This window comes from Passer montanus, unplaced genomic scaffold, assembly GCF_014805655.1.
Source record: "Passer montanus isolate IOZ18808 unplaced genomic scaffold, ASM1480565v1 scaffold44, whole genome shotgun sequence".
NCBI lineage: Eukaryota > Metazoa > Chordata > Aves > Passeriformes > Passeridae > Passer > Passer montanus.
Window position 1 is genome coordinate 7,103,894 of NW_024369262.1, and position 21,023 is coordinate 7,124,916.

Consider the following 21,023-nt stretch of genomic DNA (forward strand, 5'->3'; position numbering starts at 1 on the left):
AGCTATTGCACTCGACTATGTTCAGAGCCATACTGACTAGAGGAGAGGATTCCTTTTTGTTAAGGGTATGCAGTTAGTGCTCATTTAGCATGAGCTGAATTTCAGGCTGTGGGAGGTTTTCATTTGAGTGCCCTTTGGATCACCTAAAACTCCTCCTGGATGTTTTGCAAGTGCTTAGGCTCTCTGCAGCTCTCTTCTACCCAGCTGTCAGACCAGTTCTGTAAAGCAAGCAGCCAAAACTTTGTCTGTTGTCTCCTTGGCACACTGAAAAGGAAGCTCGTCATCAAATGATATGAAGGCCAGTTTGCAATAATTCTGCACAATAAGGGAATATTGATTCCCTTTTCTGTATTGACAAAAAAAAAAAAACAAAAACACAAACGACTGAGGCATAAATTGGCTAATTTAATTGCCTATAGAGTCCCACGTCTCATCCCCAGGTACAGCAAGCAAGTCTCCTTTCACAAGATTAGTCCATCTAAAGATATCAACACTTTTGTCTTTTTCTTTCTTTTTTCTTCACTGCATCTTACTGAAACAAAAAGACAACAAATCATATTTGCACTGGTCTATCAGAGTTAACCTTAGAACAATTCCTTTAGAGTGAACTATTTGCATTTTCTTATTTAAGTGCTTCTAGTCTTTTTTTCTTCTTTTTGACTAGGAACCTTTTTTCATTGGAGACAGGCCACAGGAATTCAAGTTTTGGCCAATTCCCCACTTTCTGATAGACTTTGCAGTGGTGTGAAGTGTGTTTCCTCTGTGTTGGTAAGTTACCCAGAGGGACTGCTCTGAAAGGTTTGAAGATTTGGAATCTGTCCAGATCCGGTTGGCTACTTCTTTTCTTAGTGGGCATTCACTGCTTTTATAAATAAAAAGTAACATTGGAGTGTCTTGTTTTGCACTTCTGTCACTCAAGTTCCTCTGGTCAGCAGAGGACAAAAAGTGCAAGCGGTAGTCAGAGCTCCCTCATTACTTGCTGTGGAATCTGAAAGTCTTTATTTCTGTGAGTAACTGCTTGGTAAGACTGTATGAAGAGACTGCAGGATCAAATTGTTGAGATATGATTTATGCTGACTTCAGTTTCAGGTGGCTGTTGCCATCACAAAAGAAAAAAAAAACAAAACCATAAAATATCAACAATTTGTTTGTCCTCTGTCTAGTTGTCCCTTTCTGCCCACTCAGTCCATCAGTAGGGTTGTCCCTTTGGATTCCAAGGCTGCGCTGTAGACAAAGTCACTGAAGTCAACAACGTCAAAAATAACCTTTCAAGTTAACCTTCCTGGGTTATTTTTAACCCAGAACCAGAGGCACAATGCCTCTCAAAATAATAGCCCAACACAGCTATGCATGCCTGCACAGACCTTTGTTCTGGGGAGATCCCCACCGTGGTTTTAACTCCCTGTTTCCCTGAAGGAGCCCAGTCCTTCCCCACCGCGGTGTGAATGAGCGAGGGACGATCCCCGCTCGGCGTCAGCAGCACCTCCGAAAGGGGCCGCGGCAGCCCCCGCTCCCTGCCCGCCGTGGCGGTCTGTGCGCTCTGCGAGCAGGGACAGCGTTCTTACAGCACTCCCCCGACGGCGGCTGGTACACAGCCACAGAGCCGCTTTTCTTGGCACGGGTGGCCGTGAGGGAGGGGGTACGGCACCGGCGGCCGGCAGGGAGGGCGGGTCGGAGCGGGGCCGGGGCGCTCCGGGAGCTCGCTCGCCGCCGCTCCTCAGCCGCGCCGCTGCCCGGGGCGGCCCCCGGCGGGGCGGGCGCCCGGCCGGGTGCCTCCCGTCCCTCCCGCCCCGTACTTAAAGCGGCGGCGGCGGCGGGCGCTGCTCGCGCTCGCGCCTGACCGTGTCCCCCCACAGAGCATGGCCCCGACGTGCCTGCAGCCCCTGCTGAGGTACCGCTCCATCGTCATCCTCTTGCTCACGCCGCTGCTGCTGCTGCCGCTGCCGTTCGCCGTGCCCACCAAGGTAAGCGCCTGCGGGGCCCCTGCGGGAACAGAGCCCGGCTCCCGACCTGCTGCCCCCCGGGTGCCCCCACTCCGCCCGGCTCCCGGTCTGCTGCTCCCGGTGGCACCCAACCCACCGTGCCAAATGGATGCAATTCATTCTGGGCCAAGAGAAACCCATGCGTAGTTGGCCGGCATTGGGATTGTCCTGCATTATGTCACAGCGATTGGAGTGGGCTGAAGGCCAGGAGTGCGTCCCCCAGCTCTGTGCTGAGGGTCTGGTACTCCCAGCATGTTCTTGGTGACATTCTCCATCCTGGTGCAGTTAGCGTTGTGTTCTGTGAATTGGTCAGGATGTCAAATGCCATGTCCTCCAATTCATCCGTTTTACTCCAGGGATGACGACGGCACAACTCCTTTGTGTTCAGTGGAGTTACACCAGCATAAAATTGGAATAACCCAGGGAAGTTTGGGCTTTAATGCCTTGTAGCCTTCTTGACTAGGTGTGAAAGCTCAGTTTGCAGTATTTTAGCCTACTAGAGCTTTGGAGGCTATTCTAATGCCAAAACCAGCCTTTCTTCTGAGCAACTTGTATCACTCAGTCTGTTTTAAACTGCGGGAAAATTTTATCTGTGTTTGTAAACCAAATTGCCAACCCTTCTTGTTTACCTGTCTAAGTTATACCAGCCTGGCCTTTCAGTTGAATGGTGGTGCTTTATATAATGAGGAATTTCTGGCTGTTAAGCTCTACTTTGATCAAAACTAGGAAAGATAATTTCCAAAAAATTTAAGCATATCTTCAGTTTCCCATTATTCATAGGTATATTGTGTCATTAGTCTAACCCAAGAAATTACAATATTTCACAATGGGAAGGCAATATTTCTGTCAGTGACTGCTTTTTCATCTCTCAACCAGGAGGCAGGTCACTATGTTTTGTGCCAACTGCACAGAAACACCAAAGAGACATTCTGTGACTGTTTCCATAAATCACAGATATATATAGGTATAAACAAAAATATATATTTAATTCCAAATCTTTTGTTGTTTTAATTGGCCACAGTTGCTGGAGTTAAATTATAAGCATGGCTGTATTTTTGAACTTCACATAAATTATTTACTCTCTACTCTCTAAACCCAGCGTTTTGAATTTTATTTACTTAGAGTTGTTTATCTGTCTTTCATACTAGCAACAGATTAACCACAGTCAGTTCTACTGCTGCATTACTGCAGTACAGCATTTATTGTATCATGAGCTCACCTCATATTTATAAAGGGAAGAGATTTCAACAGGATCTGCCTGATATCTTCTAGTCTCTGAAGAATTTTTCTTTTCTAAGCTTGTGCTGTAATTAATCTGGAAACTTGAGGGAAAAAATTTCACATTACTTACAAAAGGTGTTTTCTCGTTCTTAAAATTCTCAACAAAATTAACGAAAACACAGCCCTACTTACTAATATCACCTGATGTCAGTTTTTAAGTGTCACTGTGACACCATTTATTTTAGCAATAAAGTCACATTTGCTGTATTAGAGTAAAATCCCATAAACACATGCCCTAAATAGGAGTAAATAGTGAACTACAGAACACCAACTTCAGCTTTCAAACAGTTCACTGTTAGCTAATGAATGCCTGCTTCTCCTCACAATTTTTAGAGTACATACCACAGAAGGCTGGGATACAGAAATGCCTGGTCAACAGCCTAAAAAGACAGGTTACACCAATTCTAAACTAGGGAATCCCCTTAGCAAGTAGGGAAAGTAGTTTAATAACTCCAATGTGCTTAGTCACCAAAAAAAAAAAAAAAAAAAAAAAAGAGTTTTACTTTAGGAGTTACTTTAAAAAGCGAAGAACTTTTAAATTATTCAGTAAAATAGTTTCTGAGCTCAGCTGTGTTACTGGACACACATCAAAGACTTGTGAATTTCAGAAAAGCTAATCATCCACACTGGGAAATTTGGCCGTCCATTAAAAAAAATTAGCTCTCTATTGCTGTTCTTGTCTCCTAGATGTAAAATCTGTTGACCTCAACCACCAAGAGATACTTGCAAACGGCAAACTGTGCACTTACCTAGTGGTGGATGATTTGTTTTTCTCACAGCATTTCTTTTGTGTGGATGTATTAAAGCAAACACTTTGGTCTTCTTGGTCAAAAAGATCTTTTATACAAGTGACCTCAGAAAATTATTTAAAAGCACAGGTTTAATTCCTCGTTCAGCATAACTTGTTAAGCTATAGACAGTGGAGTGTGTGAGCCACTTGCAAGAGCTACCAACGTGTTTCTTATCTTTAAAAACAGCTTCTAATGCTTAAATGTGTCTTCTATTATGTTGCAGGAGGCCAGATGTGGATATATCATGATGATCATGGCTGTGTACTGGTGCACTGAAGTGATCCCCCTGGCTGTCACTTCTCTCATGCCAGTGGTATTTTTCCCTCTGCTTGGAGTTCAGACCTCTAAAAAAGTAAGGAAGTTGTGCAATCCAGGTCTAATACAGAGAAATCCAGTGCTCTGATCCCTCATCAATATTTAGCCAACAAGTCTGTATTAGTGTTGAGGGTTCTTATATAGGAAGATGCTGAACTACATACACATTTGCCCAAACTGTTAACAGTGGGGAGCTTGAGGTGGTAGAGGGTATGGTCTGTTCTGGACATGGATCCTGCTGGAGAGCATCCCACTAGTGCCAGCAGTTTGTGTGTTCCCAACCGCAAAGAGAAAGAGAAAGTAGAGCTGACAGTCTTATGGGAGATCTCAAAATGCATGGGAAAAACTTGTGAGAGGAGAGCTGGCATGGTGCTGGCAGGTGCGCTGTGTCCTCCCAGATCTCTGCCTGGGCTGTTTGTGCTGGAGGCACAAGGCACAGGCTGTGTTTGGGTTCTGTAGCCCAGGTTCACTACTGCCCAACAAGCTGGTAAAGGCAGGTTGGTGATGGTACTGAGAAAGCACTTTTGGAGCTCAGTATTTCCAGCACCTCCCATACTTTGAACCCCCAGCTGCATTTTAGGAAACTGGTGTAATTTTGCACAATGATCACAAAGAGCTCCTGCACAGGCAAGTCAGCAGTTAGACAGGAGATCAAGGGTTCAGGAAACTGCAGGGAGCTCACAGGCAGCAGCTGCCTCATGTTCCAGTGTTGGCTGGGCCCTGGTCCAGTCCAAGAATCTGAGAGGGTGGTAGGCAAATTGTACTAGTGCAGCAAGTATTTTGGCCTGACTTACCTTCTCTGTCTTACAGGTGTGCTTGCAGTACCTAAATAGTACAAACATGCTCTTCTTTGGAGGGCTGATTGTCGCAATTTCTGTTGAGCAGTGGAATCTTCACAAAAGGATTGCACTGAGGGTCCTTCTGATTCTTGGGGTGAAACCTGCACTGTAAGAGTATTACATGGTTTTTTTCTTACCTCTTGTTAGTTTAGCAAAGCCTAGGGATGATATTTAACAGTCAGCAGAGAAAGAATCCTTCAAGAGCCAATTTAGCTGTACTTGCACAGAGTGTCCAGAAATGAGTCTAGCAACAGGAGCAGTTTATTTGTACTTTATCCAAAACTAGCATCTGACTAAATTTTAAAGGCTTGCCATTGGGGACAAAATTATGACAGACTTTATTATGCCCTGGGATTCCTTCAGTGGACGTGGCAGAGCTTTCCTAGAAGGGAGTTGGTCCTGCTCTGTACTAGTGTCTGCACACATCCCTGCCTGGGCTTTGCTCTCCAAATTAGAGTGACTACAAAGCCTAGCAGCATCTGTTCACTTTCTTCGTCTCTCCTGCGTGTCTTTCTGTCTTTTCAGCCTGATGCTGGGATTTATGATAGTCACTGCCTTCCTGTCAATGTGGATAAGCAACACAGCCACCACGGCCATGATGGTTCCCATTGTCCAGGCTGTCCTGGATCAACTGGACAGCACAGAGCATGATGTGACCATGGCGGAGCAAGCAACCGGGCAAACAAATGCAGTGATTGAGCTGGAGGAAAAGAACACATCAGGGTCCACTGCAGTGCCTGGTAAGGGCCTGATCACCAATAAACTGATGCTACTGAACATGCTATGCTCAGCTCCCCAGCCTAGGTGCTGTGTATCCTTTCCAAGGATAGAGGATGGTAACCTGACTGAAACCCTGTAAATATATGACATTGAGGTTTTACAAAATAGCTTTCAATTTTGATGGCTGCCATTTTGTATGCTAGTGCTAGAACCCAGACAGGATGTTATGTTCTTTCCTTCGAGCTGGAGTCATCCTCCCAGTTTCCCTAGACTTAACTGCCTGTTTAAGGAAGTGAAGAGCATATCCTGTGGGAAATAACCATCCAAACCCCCAGCATCCACTTTCTAAATCTTGTGATTATCAGTGGAGATTCAGCTTCTAGGCCATGTAGGACTATTTGAAAAAATTATGTAAACACAATATATTTTGGTTATAGGGTAATAAATATCTCTTTATTGACCAGATAGTATGTGGAGGTGGGGAGAAGAAAGAGGACTACTTTAAAAGCCACATGGAAAAGAGGAGCTGTTGTAATTTGACTCACAGTAGACAAACTGTTCTTGTGTGTGATCTTACCCAGATGCTTGATTCCTCAAGGTCCCCTGCCACTGATGTGGTTCTACAATAGGTTTCACTTCATTTTAAATATGTGCACAAACTCAGACCCTCTCATTTCAGTGCTCTGCTGTGCTGTTACACAGGGCTATATTATTAAATATGATTAAAGATCAGATTCCAAATGTAGTGACCATAATAAGAGTGTGCAAAAAATACCCTTTGATATTGTTGAGTTGGTTGCAATTGCCATAAATTCTTTGTCCTGCTTCATTAGTCCAGTCAGACTTCAAGATTAGAGTGTTAACCTCAGAGAACAATGGACACAGCAGTAAAGTTTCATGGTTATTGTAAATTGACATAATGCCAAGCAAGGATTTGGGTTTCAGTGGCTTTTTTTTTTCCTGCCTATATTCACATCTGTTAAAGCTAGTTGTGTTTTCACTGTGGAATTGGAATGGTTTCAGTGACTACAATATTTGGCTGGTGGTAAGCCTCTCTGTGAAACAAGACATTACTGAAGAGGAGTGGCACTGATGTGGGCAACAGCATCCTTGGATCGTGTAAACCCAGTCTGTCAGCCTCTTTCTTCTGCTCCTCATGAACATTAGTCTGAAGTATTTAGGGAGATATCTGTGGGTTTTTTAATTAAAATAAATGGCATATACAAACTGGAAGCACTAAGCCTACAGTCCCTATCCTGAGCTCTCTGCCTTTTCAACTTTACCTGAGGCAAATAATTTTCTTTCTTTCTAGGTGTAAGCAATGAACAAGACACTGATGTCCCTAGATCTTCTGAGGAAAAGAAAATGAGGAAGCGTATATGCAAGGGAATGACACTTTGTGTATGCTATGCTGCCAGCATTGGAGGAACTGCAACACTTACTGGAACAGGACCAAATGTGGTACTGAAAGGCCAGATGAATCAGTAAGTAATTTTTGCTGCTTCTTTTAGTTACACTGTCATACTGTTTGTGTCACTAGTCAGTCTTAGATGACAATTTCAGTTGTGAACTTCAAGCAATTAGTTGAGGAACTGACACTGAGAAATGTGTATGAAATGTTGGGCCTCAATTTTTTTGGTTCAGCATCTTTTAATAGGAAGCTAAGGATGGAATTTAGGTCTTCTGAAAAAATTGGAAATACTTGTTGGCAATCAACATGCAAGTGGTTGATTATGAGATATTGGTTCTTCTGTGTCCTTTTTTTCAACTGAAATGCAGCACATCCAGAAGAGGAACTGCAGTGAAGAGCACCAGAAGAATGTAGATTAACTCTACTCATAAGCACACTGAAGAGAGCTAGAAGGAACTTGGCCCCTCATGTAACATTGTTCCTCCATGCTGTGGCTGTGGAAACTGCAGTTGTGTTGTTTTGTCATTGCTAAACTAAGGTTGGGAACTGATCTACATGGAACCCAATCTGCAGTGGAAATTTTTCCAACATTACTTCCTGGTGTTGCAAGTACTCAGCCTTAGCTGCTACATTATCTCTTGGTTTTAACACCCAGCTGGAAGTTTGCTGTTGATAGTTTTGCTCCAATCATTATTGGCAAGCACAGAGAATAACAAAAATTGCCTTTCTTAAAACACTGTCTTCATTCTTTCAAGCCAACTAGCAACATCTGTTGAAGGCAGCAGAAGTATAGGTATTAATTTCAGGGAAGACATTTCTTGCTCTCTTACTAGAATGAGTTGGGAGGAAGAAAAAAATATCCTTTCTTGGGATAAATGAACAGGCATGTTAGAAGTGAAAGATGTCTAGAGTGAATGAGAGATCTTTCAGCTACACTTGTCTGACTGAGACCTAAAGTATCAACATAAGCTCCTATATGCATCAAATCAAAACACAGCAGAAACTGACAGTCATTTAAGTTCTGCTCTGAAATCAGGCTGCCTTCTACCATGACTTAAATTAGGCTGTGGAGGTTACCTATGATTGCTTGTAAAGGTTCTCCTAGATTTACATGCATAATTGTCACTAGCACATATTAAAGGGAGACTAGATTGCTAAATGTTTTGACATTCATACAGAAAATCATTTCTTTACAGGTTATACCCCGACAGTAATGATATTGTGGACTTTGCTTCCTGGTTTGGATTTGCATTCCCAAACATGGTCCTGATGTTGGTGCTAGCTTGGCTTTGGTTACAGTTCTCCTTCATGGGACTCAAGTGAGTATTTATCTACATGATATTGTGTAAACCCCTCAGTAAGTTAGTGCAGATCAGCTTACTGAGACATCTGGCTAAAACAAATGCAGTGACAAGTTATTAATTTTGTAGCAGAGAGCAGGTCCGTTTCACAAAAATTTTGAGGTCTGGAAACCTTTTGTGTTCATGGGAGGTATATTAAGGCAAAAGCCATATACATTCTTAATCTTCAGACAGAATTGCCTTTTTATTTTTCAATCTTTTGCCTGTGAATTTCAGCCCTAGGAAAGCTGGCATAGCTGGTTTGCAGCCATTGATTCAAACCTGACTTTTTCATCCTGGGTTACTCCAAATTGCCATCCTTTGATAGACCACATTTTTATGTGAGAACTGGTGTGTCCCCACAAAATACTTTGGCACTGTTATAGTTTCTTTATTTATGGCCTCTGTTGTGGTCTGTCCCAAGAGAGGCAGCTGCAGAGTGATAAGGATGTTAGATCCCTCTAATACATTCATACTTACGGTATTTTTTTTCTCCATTTTTTCAAAGCTTAAAAAAAAACTGGGGCTTTGGGACAGAGAAAACTGCCAAAGAAAAAGCTGCATACAGTGTGCTGAAGGCAGAAATGAAGAAGTTAGGCCCTATGTCTTATGCTGAATTGAATGTCCTCCTTTTGTTTGTATTGCTGGTGATCTTGTGGTTTTCCAGAAACCCAGGCTTTATAAAAGGCTGGGCTGCCATACTCTTCAAAGGAGGAGAAAAGTAAGTATTTAGGGTTTTTTTCTATCTTTTACCCACTCGGTTATTAATCAGATTCCCTTGCTTATTCATTCCATTTTGAATGTGGGGTCATTAATTCCAACTTTACCTGACTTCACATGTTTGCTGGGCTTGATCCAATGGCTTGTACATGACACTACCAATCATCTGTGATTTGACAGTTTGTGCTGCAGTGAAAAGGCTGGAGATTGAGACATGGAGCAAGCTGAACTTCCTAAAAGAAGAGAAAATTCTGTAATGTTTGTCTCAGTCACACTGACATACACCTTGGTATTTTGTTTGTATGAGCACTCATCAGTTGCAGTGACATTTGAATATTTGGTAATATCACCTTTAACCAATACCTTAGAACTCACTGGAAATTTGATTTTGTGCTTTGAATGGCTTCTTTGCATAGTGTTCATACATGGCATGTTAGGAATATAAAATACATATTGGGACTATCATTCAGGCCATTTCTTTAGATGTCTGTCTTTGAGATACAACTGTTGAATCTTGGCTTCAGCACAGAGAAAGAGCCCCGCTCCAAGAGGGATGAGTTGTCATCCAGAACTCTTTTTATTCATGTGTATGGTAGCTTGTTTCTTTTATTATTGTGTTTAAATTATGGCAGGTTTGAGAGACTTCAGACATGAGCTAATGACCCATTTTGCTCAAGCCCCAAATGGGATGGAAAAGATCAGTGACTAGAATGCTGGAAGGCAGCCCTTTTCTAGGAGAAAGGTGTCCATTTTCTAACCTGTATTCTCTTTTCTTCATTAGGTATATCACTGATTCTGTTCCTGCTATGTTTATTGCCCTGTTACTGTTTATCCTTCCTGCTCATAAGCCCAAATGCACAGCCTGGAATCCAAGCATGTCTGACCCTGAACAGACTGAAAAAGGTATTAAAAGGAGGGACTGTAGTACTGTGAAACATCTAACCCATTCAGCTAACAAGGCAGAAACATGCACTGGATTTGCATGTAGTTCTATAGAGCATCTCACCTACCTCCCTTGTTGGGCAGAGCTGGGGCACAGTCCATGTCCATGTGTGTTACCCTCACCCTGTGCAGATATCTCAGTACTGTGCATCTGCCCACTGGTATCTTACAGAACAGGAGACAAAGTGTCTTCGCTCTCCTAAAACATGTTCTACTTTTTATTTCTCACTTCAGATAAGAAAAAGTCATTTTTACCAACACCACTGCTAGACTGGAATGTGGTTCAAAGGAAGATGCCCTGGAGCATTGTGCTGCTGCTGGGAGGAGGTTTTGCTTTGGCTGATGCAAGCGCAGTATGTCCTGACATCTGTTTTTCTCTGACTCAAAGGCAAACTTCTCTGGTTTGTTATCTAGTCCTGTATTACTGGGCATGCACCCAAAGCCAAACCCAGTAGCAAAGTTCAGATCTGAAGGGAGATCTAAATTAGCAAAAACCAAGGAGAGGTGAATGCTTGTGAGTCTTCTTCAGGAATTTTTGTTCTCTAACGTTTCTTTAATTTATCTTACCTTTTGGAGACTCCCAAGTAGGTGGGATCTTCATTGTCTGGACAGTCCAGAAAAGCATCCTTTCTTATTTCTGTAATCATCCCAATCCCAGCCCTGGCTAGAAAGGTAGAACTATAGATAGCACTTGTCAGGTTTTCAGAACCATTTGAGGTTTGTTTGAGGGTTATATATCTTCAGACTTAAAGCAGAACCACTACTGAAGTGGTCAGAAAGAAAATCCTGGGTTGATGCTGTGTTCATAAATTCACAGAAAAGACAGCTAAATTCCCAAAACAGGAAGGAATCTTGAAGTGAACCATATTGTTTCTTTCATCACTGCTAAGATGCATCTAAATCAAAGCAAGCATTAGCTATCAGTAGTGCGATATTTTGGGGAAAGTCATGTTCACATCTAAGTTTGTGGCTAATTAGATTTAAACCATGGGCCAAGTTAAAGCTTTGGCCCTGACATTCATCTACATACAACACACATAGATTATCAAAGCTCCAGAGCATTAAAAACTATCAAGTCAGAGATTTTGTGACCTGTTTGTATCAACTACTGCCTGTGTAGCTACAATAGAGCATCCATACAGAATCATAACCTTCAAAAACCTTAGAAAAATTTGCCAAGAAGCTTCTGGGCCAGACATTAAGTATTTACAATGGCCTCAGAAAATTTGTCTTGTTCAGCAAGAAAACCATAATTTTGTAACCTGTGTGTGAGCAAGTATTTGGTTTCCAGAAGAATCAGAAAAGTGGGATTCAGTGTTCAGTGTTATGTTAGTTGGCAAGGAATTTTTTTTTTTTTTTTTTTTTTTTTAGTTTTTGTGACAGATAATCGTACTTTCCTGGATGGTGTTTGTATAATTCAGGACACCTTTAGTATTATTTGTCAGGAATGTTGCCCATAACATGGCTTCCCTATTTGTTAGGGTTCTAAACCTCACTGAAACCTATCTTCTTTCTTGCAGAGCTCTGGGCTCTCATCTTGGATGGGTCGTCAGATGACTCCACTGGGATCTATTCCACCATGGGCCATTGCATCAGTCATCTCCATTATTACAGCTGTCTTCACTGAATGCACCAGTAACGTGGCCACAGCTACCCTCTTCCTGCCTGTCTTTTCATCCTTGGTAAGATTGCTTCTGCGCTGTTACCCTGTCAGCTGGAGGATCAGAGTTAAACTGGGTGGCAAAGCAATATTATAATTATTGTCTTGGATATTGCTCCAGTGTACTTAAAAGGAAGCCAGGTTATGCCTTCTGTAAGGTGTGTGCCTTGGCCCTGGAGAGGGTGAAGTGACAGTCACTTTTTCAATACAGTTCAGCAAACATCAGTTACTTCTGGTCATTTTGAACCATCAACTTGGAACTGGAAAAACACACACACACAAAACCCAAAGCAAAACAAAATCCAGCAATTTCTGATGGTGCCTTTGAATTATTCATCTTCACATTTTGTGCTAAAATATTCAAAGTGGTAGGCCTGATTATTAGGAATGTGTAATTTCTCATAGGAACACAGAACAATTCTAAAACTGGATGGGAGGAAAACCTGATAAGTTTTGCTGCCTTTTCTGAGCAGAATCAAAACTGTGGCATAAAGAGAAAAATAGATTACTTTGTTCTTTAATTAGAAAAGGACAAACATTTTATTCTAGAATATCTCCTCAAAACAAAGTTGCCCAAATCAAGGTACTGAGCTATTAATGACTTAAATTGGCACTTAAGTATTGAGTGCCACAGAGTGTATGTAAAGTCTAAGAGTGTCACTCCACATGCCTAGTAATTATAATTCCCATTCCTGGAAAAAGGGTGGTCCAAGGTCAAAGAAAAGATTGTTGGATATATTTGACCAGAAGTCTAAATTATACCATAGAGCAAAACAAAGAACATGAAAGAATCAAGCCTTGTTTTAAGTATCATTGGACAGGAAACAACAGCAAGTTATCTTTAAGCATTTGTGGATTTCAGAATAAAATGTTTGTGAATTGTTTTGGTGATGTAATACAAGGAAACAAAATAAGTCTATGCATCTCATTGGTCTGGGGTAGATTGATCCTTTATGCTTTTCTTTTCAAACACCCACAGAGTGATGTTCTTTCTATTTCATTGCAGGCTGAGTCTATCAGGGTCCACCCTTTGTATGTTATGCTGCCTGGTACTCTCAGTGCTTCATTTGCCTTCATGCTGCCTGTTGCAACACCACCAAATGCAATAGTGTTTTCTTATGGCCACATCCATGTTTTGGACATGGTAAGATAATTGCCTTCTCTCTTATCTGAAATTCTCCATTGCTTTCTTCCTGAAATATGGTGAGAGTTTAATTTTCTTTGCAGAGTATTTCCAAAGTACCAGGAATCTCTTATGGGCTGCAACTGCAACTCCATGCCACTCTCTTCTGCAGCATTAATATTGTGATAAAGACTTGCATCTCTGAAGTAACAGTACTTCTCTCATGGGCTTTGGCAGACATACAGATTGGTCCAAGTGAAATGAAACACTGACAAGTCATAAGTCTGTGAAACCTGAAGGGTTAAAGTCCAGGCATGCCCTGCAGTGTTCTGGGGCTTTGGCGAGTGTCTAAAGCCTTGTCTCCACTGGAGCTGAAAGCAGAAGGTAGCAATCAGTAGCCCTTGGCTCTGGTCCTCTGATTTTCTGCCAGACCACACAGGGCAGATTCTGGGCAGAACACACAAACATTGCTGGTTTTCTAACTGGGTACTTGAAGAGGACATAAGCTGTTCTCTAACTAATAAGAACGACATGTTACACATGCCTTAAAGCTCCTCAACTGGTTATATACATAGCAAAGTGCTCAAAGACTTTGCACAGTGTGTTCCCTGGTATCTCCACCTAAGCAAGAGCAGAAGGCAGTGGATACAGTGGCTATTTCTGTGATTTATTTGACTGTCTTTCTTGTGTATGTACAAGCAGGTCTTGCTGTAGTTTGCTGTGCTGGTGTTTGGGTGTTGCTGGTTTGGACTTGCTGTGCTGGTATGTGGTTATTGTTCTTGGTTTGGATTTTTTTCCTCACAGGTTAAAACTGGAATAGTGATGAACATCATTGGAGTCTGCTGTGTCACACTGGCCATCAACACATGGGGAAGACCTATGTTTCAGCTGGACATATTCCCAGCCTGGGCAAACAGCACAAGCCACTTTGAGCTGTGAAGAATTTGTGTGCTGAACAAGGAAAGTACCCTCAGTACTCCCTATTGCCCAAAGTCCTGTATAAAGTCTCATCACCACTTCAGATCCAGTGTGGGGTGTTTGCTGCCTTCCAGCAGTCACACATCAGTTCAAGTTTGAACCAACCCAATCTTACTCCAGTTGTTCTGGAGCCAAAAGTGTTTGCAATTATACAACCTCTGTGTCAGGATCATAAGTATGTTTGTGTGATCCATTGTACCTCCAATCAAGGTCAAGGATTAGGATTTATCAAACTTTCAATAAAGAGAGGGGAGGCTGTTGTATCAAATGGTTTGAACTATTATATCACTGTTATGTACTTGTAAATCATTAGCAGTGAATATTGCACTCATGCAGTGGCAGAACATTCCTTACCTATTCCTTATATCTATAAGTCAGCAACTGTACACACAAATCCTTATTGTCACTTGTCTAGTGAAGAAGGGGTACGTGATGTTATGCTGTGTTATGTTTTAGTTGGGCCTCAACCATGAGGTGAGATCCTTCCAAGTCAATATCCAACACACTTTCTCTTGCCTTGTTTTTGCTTCCAAATCTCACTGCATTTAGACACCTTTATTGAGGGTTGAGATAATGTAATTCCGTGATGGTCATGATTCAACTGATATCTCAGACAACGATGCGCTAAGGCTGGCTCTATGTTTCTTGCACTGTGACAATTAGAGGGTATGGAGCCTTTCCCTCAGTCACAGGTGTCATTTCACATGCCAGCTAGTGTTTTCCGAGTGCCAGCCTGGAGATGACCAGTGGCCCTTGGGACTTCACATCTATTGCAGAAGTTTCTGAATTAGCCCCTGATGTGCCTTATTAATTAACTCTGAAATTTTTGAGTGAAGTCAAGACATGAGGAAGGCTCTAATTGATGACCTGGGAAAAATGTAGGGGCCCAGATTTTAGTGCTTGTGCACTTATCTTGGCTGACAGCAGTGGGAGTTGTCCTGTGTACTTTGGAATTCATGTATTGTAAGAAAAGTAGTTTGTAACCTAATTATGCCACTTCTGTTGCAGAAGTAGTCTACAGAATGATTGGTGTTGGGCTGGGTGTGTTTTGTCAGGGTACATGGATGCTTTTTCTTCAGCCCTGGCAATGGATGTGGGTGGGAGGTAAAAGAGTGTCTTACAGTGGAAAGATCCGTGAGTATGACCTGGGATTTGCTTCCAGACTTGCCATGTATCCCCGTGCAAGTCAGTTCATCTCTTTGTGCTTATTTCCCCTCCTAAAAAAGATGTTATGGAACCTATCTACCTCACCAAGGTGTTGTGAGGACATAAGGGTAAAATTCTACAGCCATAGTGATTTACCACCTTATGATAATGGGTGCAAGGTGTTAGGTTATTCTATAATTCTATAGAATTCTGTGTAGAAGATCTGGCATGTAGCATAGTATTGTGTTTAGGATATTCAGTAGTTTTGTTATTAATGTGAATTTTCTTTATGGAACTGGAAAAACACATTTTTATCTAGAAGTGAGGAAAATATTTATCCATAAAATGACCAGGTGCTTTTTTGAGCAGAAAACTGCTTTAATAATTTATTTCTGTGCCTTTGTTTTTTATGCTCTTTCATGGTGGTAAGCACCATAAAGGGTCCGCTGAATGTTGTTCCCCAGAGCCACCAATGGCTCCCTGTCTTCCCAGCTGGCTGCATGTGGTGCAGCCTCACACTTCTTCCAGGGAATGGTGGGGCATGTGGATAAACACACTTCCACTGGCAGAGTCTGTCTAAGGAAGAGGCCAGTTCTAGTGCCAAGAATTGGCAGATGAGATATTGCTCACAGATATTTGTCATCACCTGAAACTTATGACAGTATTTTTTTGAAGAAAGTGAAACCAGGAACAGTTGAGCATGTTCTGTCCTTTGGCAGTCACCACTTAATGCTGATTTGCATCTCTAGATATCTAAATGCATTTGAGAAAGGGACTTCCTCTGCTTTCTGATGGACTTCACAGTGTGACAACATGTTACTTTTGCCAGATACAATGGTGTTTGCTCTGCTCTGTCTGACAAGTAAGATACAGGGGAGCTTGCATGGGTAGATGATACTGAGCTTGGCTATCTCAGTTCATGCAGACCGAAACTCCTCTAAAACCAGTTCCAGCTAAAAGCTGTAGTACAGACACTTCACTGTCCTGTTTGCAGAAAAGAATGTTCTGAAAGTTTCTTGAAGGGGAGAGATTGCCCTCACCTCAGCTAGTGAAGAGCTTCACTCTGTTGCTGGACAAGAAGGAAGCAAATGCTATTTTCATCAGTAGTCACACAGGGTGATTCATGGTCAGGAGTGCTGGGCCAGGGAAGTGTGCATGTGGGGTAATAACGAGTGTTGAGTTTATTGTAACTGTGAACTATTGGATGTGTCGCCTCTCTGTACTGTTAATAGCAGTTTCTTTTTGAGACACTTTTATGGCATCCTGTGATTGATTCATATTTAATTTAAATGAGAGCCTGGCAAATGAAACTTTCTAGAACTGTCTCCCCTCCTGTGTAACATGGTGGACCACTTGTTTCTGCATTATTTTCCACTGTAGCACAGTGGTGCCCCAGTAATATCCAGGAAGGTAGATGCTGTAGTGAATAACGCAAAGCAGAGATTTGGACACCACTTTGAAGTGTATTCAGACCTGAATATGAGTGGCTTCTCTTCTTTCATCAGCTAAGTGATAATTCAAGTTTGCATCTCTGAAGATGTTTAGGTGGGACCAAATCAGGTGGCATACCCTATGAACTGTCTCATTCATTTGAGAGTAAAGGATTATAAGACTCTAAGAAACACAACCAGTTTTTAAGAATTAATGCTGTACAAACTTTCCAATATAACAGGCACAAATGGGCTTTTCTTCAGCAGAAAGCATGCGTGGTGTCCTGTTCCAGTGCCCGGAGTAAATACACATTACTTGCAGTGGACAGTGCAAGAACGATTGCTTTGTGACTAGATCTGATTTAGAGCTCCTTCAGCTGCAGGACAAGTATCAGAGAAACTCACCAGACACAGCAATTGTTTTGTTGCTCATCAAAGGAATACTGTTTTAGATGCAGAAGTTGTGATGGTCCTGAGGTAGTGGCATAAAAGAATCCATTTGCCCCCCACTTTCAAACACACACCCCCAGCACCCACAAAAAACATGGAAGGATCCTCAGTGTGGGCTTTGTCAGCCTAGCTCAGGATGAGTTATTCAGCCACTCTGAGTGAGCAAACAGTTCCCATTTTACCATAGGAGGGCAGAGCATGATTCCTTGTGGTCAGTGAGTCTGTCAGCTGGCCAGCTGGCAAGTGCCACTTCTAAGGAGCTAAATTAATGCTTTCTTATTTTCTGCCCACTTTCTATGTATCCTTGGCTTTTCCTTTCTTCTCTCAAAATACCAATTTACCAAAATACCAAGTTGCTAATGCTGTTTCTTCAAATATTGAGAGTCCCAAACCTGCAGCATTGTGATCTGGGCTGCTGTTGCACAGAGTTCCTTCTTGGTCATGTACCAGTGTGCAAACTTGTTCCCACAGTGTACTAGTGCTTGGGAATGGTCTCACAACTGTGAATGAGTTAATGAACTACCAAACTACAAGAAAACATACAAAGGGAGAACAAAGGTATTTCCTGCCCACGTGTTGAACATCTAGATCTGTGAAATAGAGAAGAAAAACCTTTCAGCATTCTCTACATGATCAGAAGTCCCCAGTCTGAACAGTGGTTCGGATTTGTTGGTGTCATCCACTGAGTTCAGAGCAGCAAGTAGTGCATTCCAGATGAGTTCTGCTCTCACTTGAACTCAGTGTTTGGCTTATTCAACCTTTGTTTTCCAGCTCAGGTGTGTTGCCACTTGAAATAGCAATAACGTGGTTGTAGACAAACCCAACATTTGCTGACAAAGTTGGAATTGGACAGTTGGTGAAAATCAGCCCAGAAAAAGAAATAAATCATTCAATCAGTCCTAGCCAAAATGCAGTAGTGGTTCTTTAACATACCACCTCTTCCTTTTTAGTAGTGACATATTGCATACATTTTTACATACTTCACATCTTTGTTTTCCCCCAAGTGTCTGTGCTAAATATGTGAAGAGGTGGGTGGCAATGAATCCTGAGCCCTTGGATCAAGTGACAGGGTTTTCACAATGTTTTCCAGTGTGGGTGAATAAATGTGTGACTTTAGATAAGTCTGATCAATCTCTTTGTGCCACTGAGAGGTTTTCAACACTTCTATGCCTTGCACCACAAGGCCACCAGTCTGCTGCAAGACTTAGGCTCAGCATTTGTCTGATTCAGGGTACTGATTCTCCTCTGCCCAGAAGAACCATCCCAGTGGCAGCTCTTCGGTGTCAGATCAGACCTTCCCCTCTGTGTATCTTTGCTTGCCATGCACTGCAGACTGGCTTTGCTTGACACAGAAACCCTGAGGGAAGCACAGCCCTCACCTTTGGGAGCACAGAGTAAAGGGAGGCGTGCCATGCTACCCTGAGGTGATTGGGGACTGCTTAATATAATGTTTGGTAGTTATTTAAAAATAGAGGTGACTATACTGAAGTTATTTTTGCCCATTTAGGTTTTTCTAGAGCACTTAAGTCAATAGTTGCCCATTTATTATGGTGTAAATGTAGATTTACATTCACTGTAGATTCTGGCCATAAGGAAGAGTCTGTTTCTTCTGCCAGAGAAGAGATGTTATCCTTCCCCAGTTTACTTCAGTGCTTTATTTACCCACACAAAATTATTTCCCAGTCTTATTTGGCACATGGCACTTCAGTGAGTTTTCATAAGATGTTTCAGGCCAGAGTGTGAGCCTCATTAAAATGTTCATAAAACTTTTTTTTTATAGACAAACCATTTTCTTGAAAGAACTGAATGTTCCAGATACTAAATCTAATTTATTGTCGTTTTCTTTGTGAGATATTCTTTGAGAACAATAACTTGGGTTGGGTCTTAGCAAATATTTTAGAAAGCCAGCTGAAGATCAAATTTCCACCAGAATCAAAGTTAACACAACCTTTCAATTAAGGAATTATTATTCTGGAGGAAATTTCTATTTTACTTCAATATTTTGCCTTGGCTATACGGTCAGAAGTCAGAAACATAGGAATGTATATTGCTCCTGGCAAATGGCTGACTTCAAATTCACCTGCTGTCCAGGTGTCCTAATAGAAGCCCTCAGATATTTTTAACCAACTTTTTAATGAAAAACATAAAATGCTTTCTGACACATGACATTTAATCTTGAATTTATCTTTGAATTCTAGTGTTTGTCTGAAGCTGGAGGAGTACCAGAGTTACAGAAGTACATGTGCCAGTACCTGCAATACACCAGTCGTTTTACACTATTTCATCCAATTTGCAGCTTGCTTGAATGGTATTGGCATCTGTGGATGAAGTGGTTCCACCATGACTGTTATTGGCTGCCTGAAATGCATATTACCTGCCAGTTTCTTGACCTCAAAAAAGAGAACTTCGTGAAGAGTTAAGCCTTTAATTAAATATGTTCTGACAATTGTTTTAGTGACTGAAAACTATGATTTTGTTTCTATTGAATTACAATTATAGCATTGGAGTAAAAAAATTGCAGACTTTGTGCTGGCTTGTTATATATATAACATAATGCATACTCTGCTCTCTGTTATTTAACCATATTGGAAGCAGGATGCTCTCCAGTCTACAGGAGCTGTCTTGCATCCTGTGGGTAAAATCCTGTCAAATGTCCATGTTAGTATCAGTTTGCATTCTGTTCCAAAGCAGTAAATGGGGGTGAACAAGAGGGGATGTCTTGGGTTTCATGCACTGGTGTGAAACATGTCCCTGTTTCATCTCACTTGATCAGTGATGAAATTGCTGGACCTTTTTTATCTCTGGGGCAAATGCACTGCACTGTGGTGTCACAGAGGAACCTTTTGCAGCATTACTTCCTCAGTGTCTACCTTCAATATTCAACAGCATGCCAGATGAGACTTTATTTCCTCTTGTGTCTCATAAAACCTTGGTGGCTTCAGGTCCCAGAAGAGAGCTGTGTCTCTATGCCAGTTCTAATGAGTTAAGATTAACTTATTGTCCTAAACCATCACATTTCTGGGCAGGCAACAGCAATGATAGCAGTCTAGTGAAATGAGAAACTGAGGCAGCAGTGTCATCCTGGTTCTGTGACAATAAGAGAAATTTCTGGCTCATATTTATATTAACACATGTCCTGCAAGTTTGGCTTACAAGGCATTTAAAAACGAAACAACACAAAAATCAAACTTTTCTTAGACAATGTTCTCATATATAAAATCCTTTATACTATAAAATCTCATATACTAAAATCCTGATTTTCAATTTTGTTCCTAATTTTGGTGGACAAGAATTGAGATGTTTGACTTAACTTGGGCAAACCTACATAATAATTTATTTTTCTGACCAATCCTTTTTTAGGATTCTCTCCTCTGAAGTCACTCTTGGGAGAGAAATCCTGTTCTAGAATAGCAATGCAGACACGTGGGATCTATTTGATCTCTTCTTTTAGCTGTGTGTTTACTGGGGAGTGACCTGTTATGTTTTGATATAGTAATAGTAGTATTCCACAACCACTAAAATGTTGCCTAAGAAAGCAACCTTTTTTTAAATTAAGAAAAAACTATGCACAGATCCTTTTTATATGGTTTTTGTAATTCAATTCCCAGGGAAAAATTCATACTGCATAGGAAAATATAGTATTATAGAAAATTGCTACGTTGGATGCCAAAAATACTTGGCATTCCAAACAAATGGAAATTAAAAATAATTAAACAACAAAAAAGGGAAGAAATTAGAAGGGTTTCGGGTAAGTCTGTAGAGGTTGCTTCCACTGCTGCTGGTCACTCATTGAACACTTACTTAATAATGGTTTTACTCTAAGACAACTGTGTTTTAATTAATGAAGAATTAAATGCAGAGGCTGACAGAAATCTCCTTGGCTGACTGAAAAGTC

General features: G+C 41.5%; 1 protein-coding gene across 3 annotated transcripts; it reads left to right on the forward strand.

Moving 5' to 3' along the window:
• The first annotated feature begins 1,459 nt into the window (after positions 1 to 1,459).
• SLC13A5 (solute carrier family 13 member 5) lies at positions 1,460 to 19,644 on the forward strand. Of its 3 annotated transcripts, none has more exons than XM_039720957.1 (13): positions 1,460 to 1,587; positions 1,857 to 1,964; positions 4,278 to 4,406; positions 5,180 to 5,316; positions 5,734 to 5,948; positions 7,241 to 7,412; positions 8,536 to 8,658; positions 9,188 to 9,400; positions 10,181 to 10,302; positions 10,576 to 10,694; positions 11,862 to 12,023; positions 13,008 to 13,145; positions 13,929 to 14,370. In XM_039720957.1, the coding sequence occupies exons 2-13, from the start codon at positions 1,860 to 1,862 to the stop codon at positions 14,061 to 14,063; spliced, it is 1,770 nt and encodes a 589-aa protein (XP_039576891.1). In that variant the 5' UTR covers positions 1,460 to 1,587; positions 1,857 to 1,859; the 3' UTR covers positions 14,064 to 14,370. The 3 variants fall into 3 exon arrangements, with proteins under 3 accessions (XP_039576891.1, XP_039576892.1, XP_039576890.1); XM_039720958.1 differs by lacking the exon at positions 1,460 to 1,587 and adding an exon at positions 1,609 to 1,639; XM_039720956.1 differs by lacking the exon at positions 1,460 to 1,587 and adding an exon at positions 19,327 to 19,644 and having other exon boundaries at positions 13,929 to 14,084.
• The last annotated feature ends 1,379 nt before the right edge of the window (positions 19,645 to 21,023 follow it).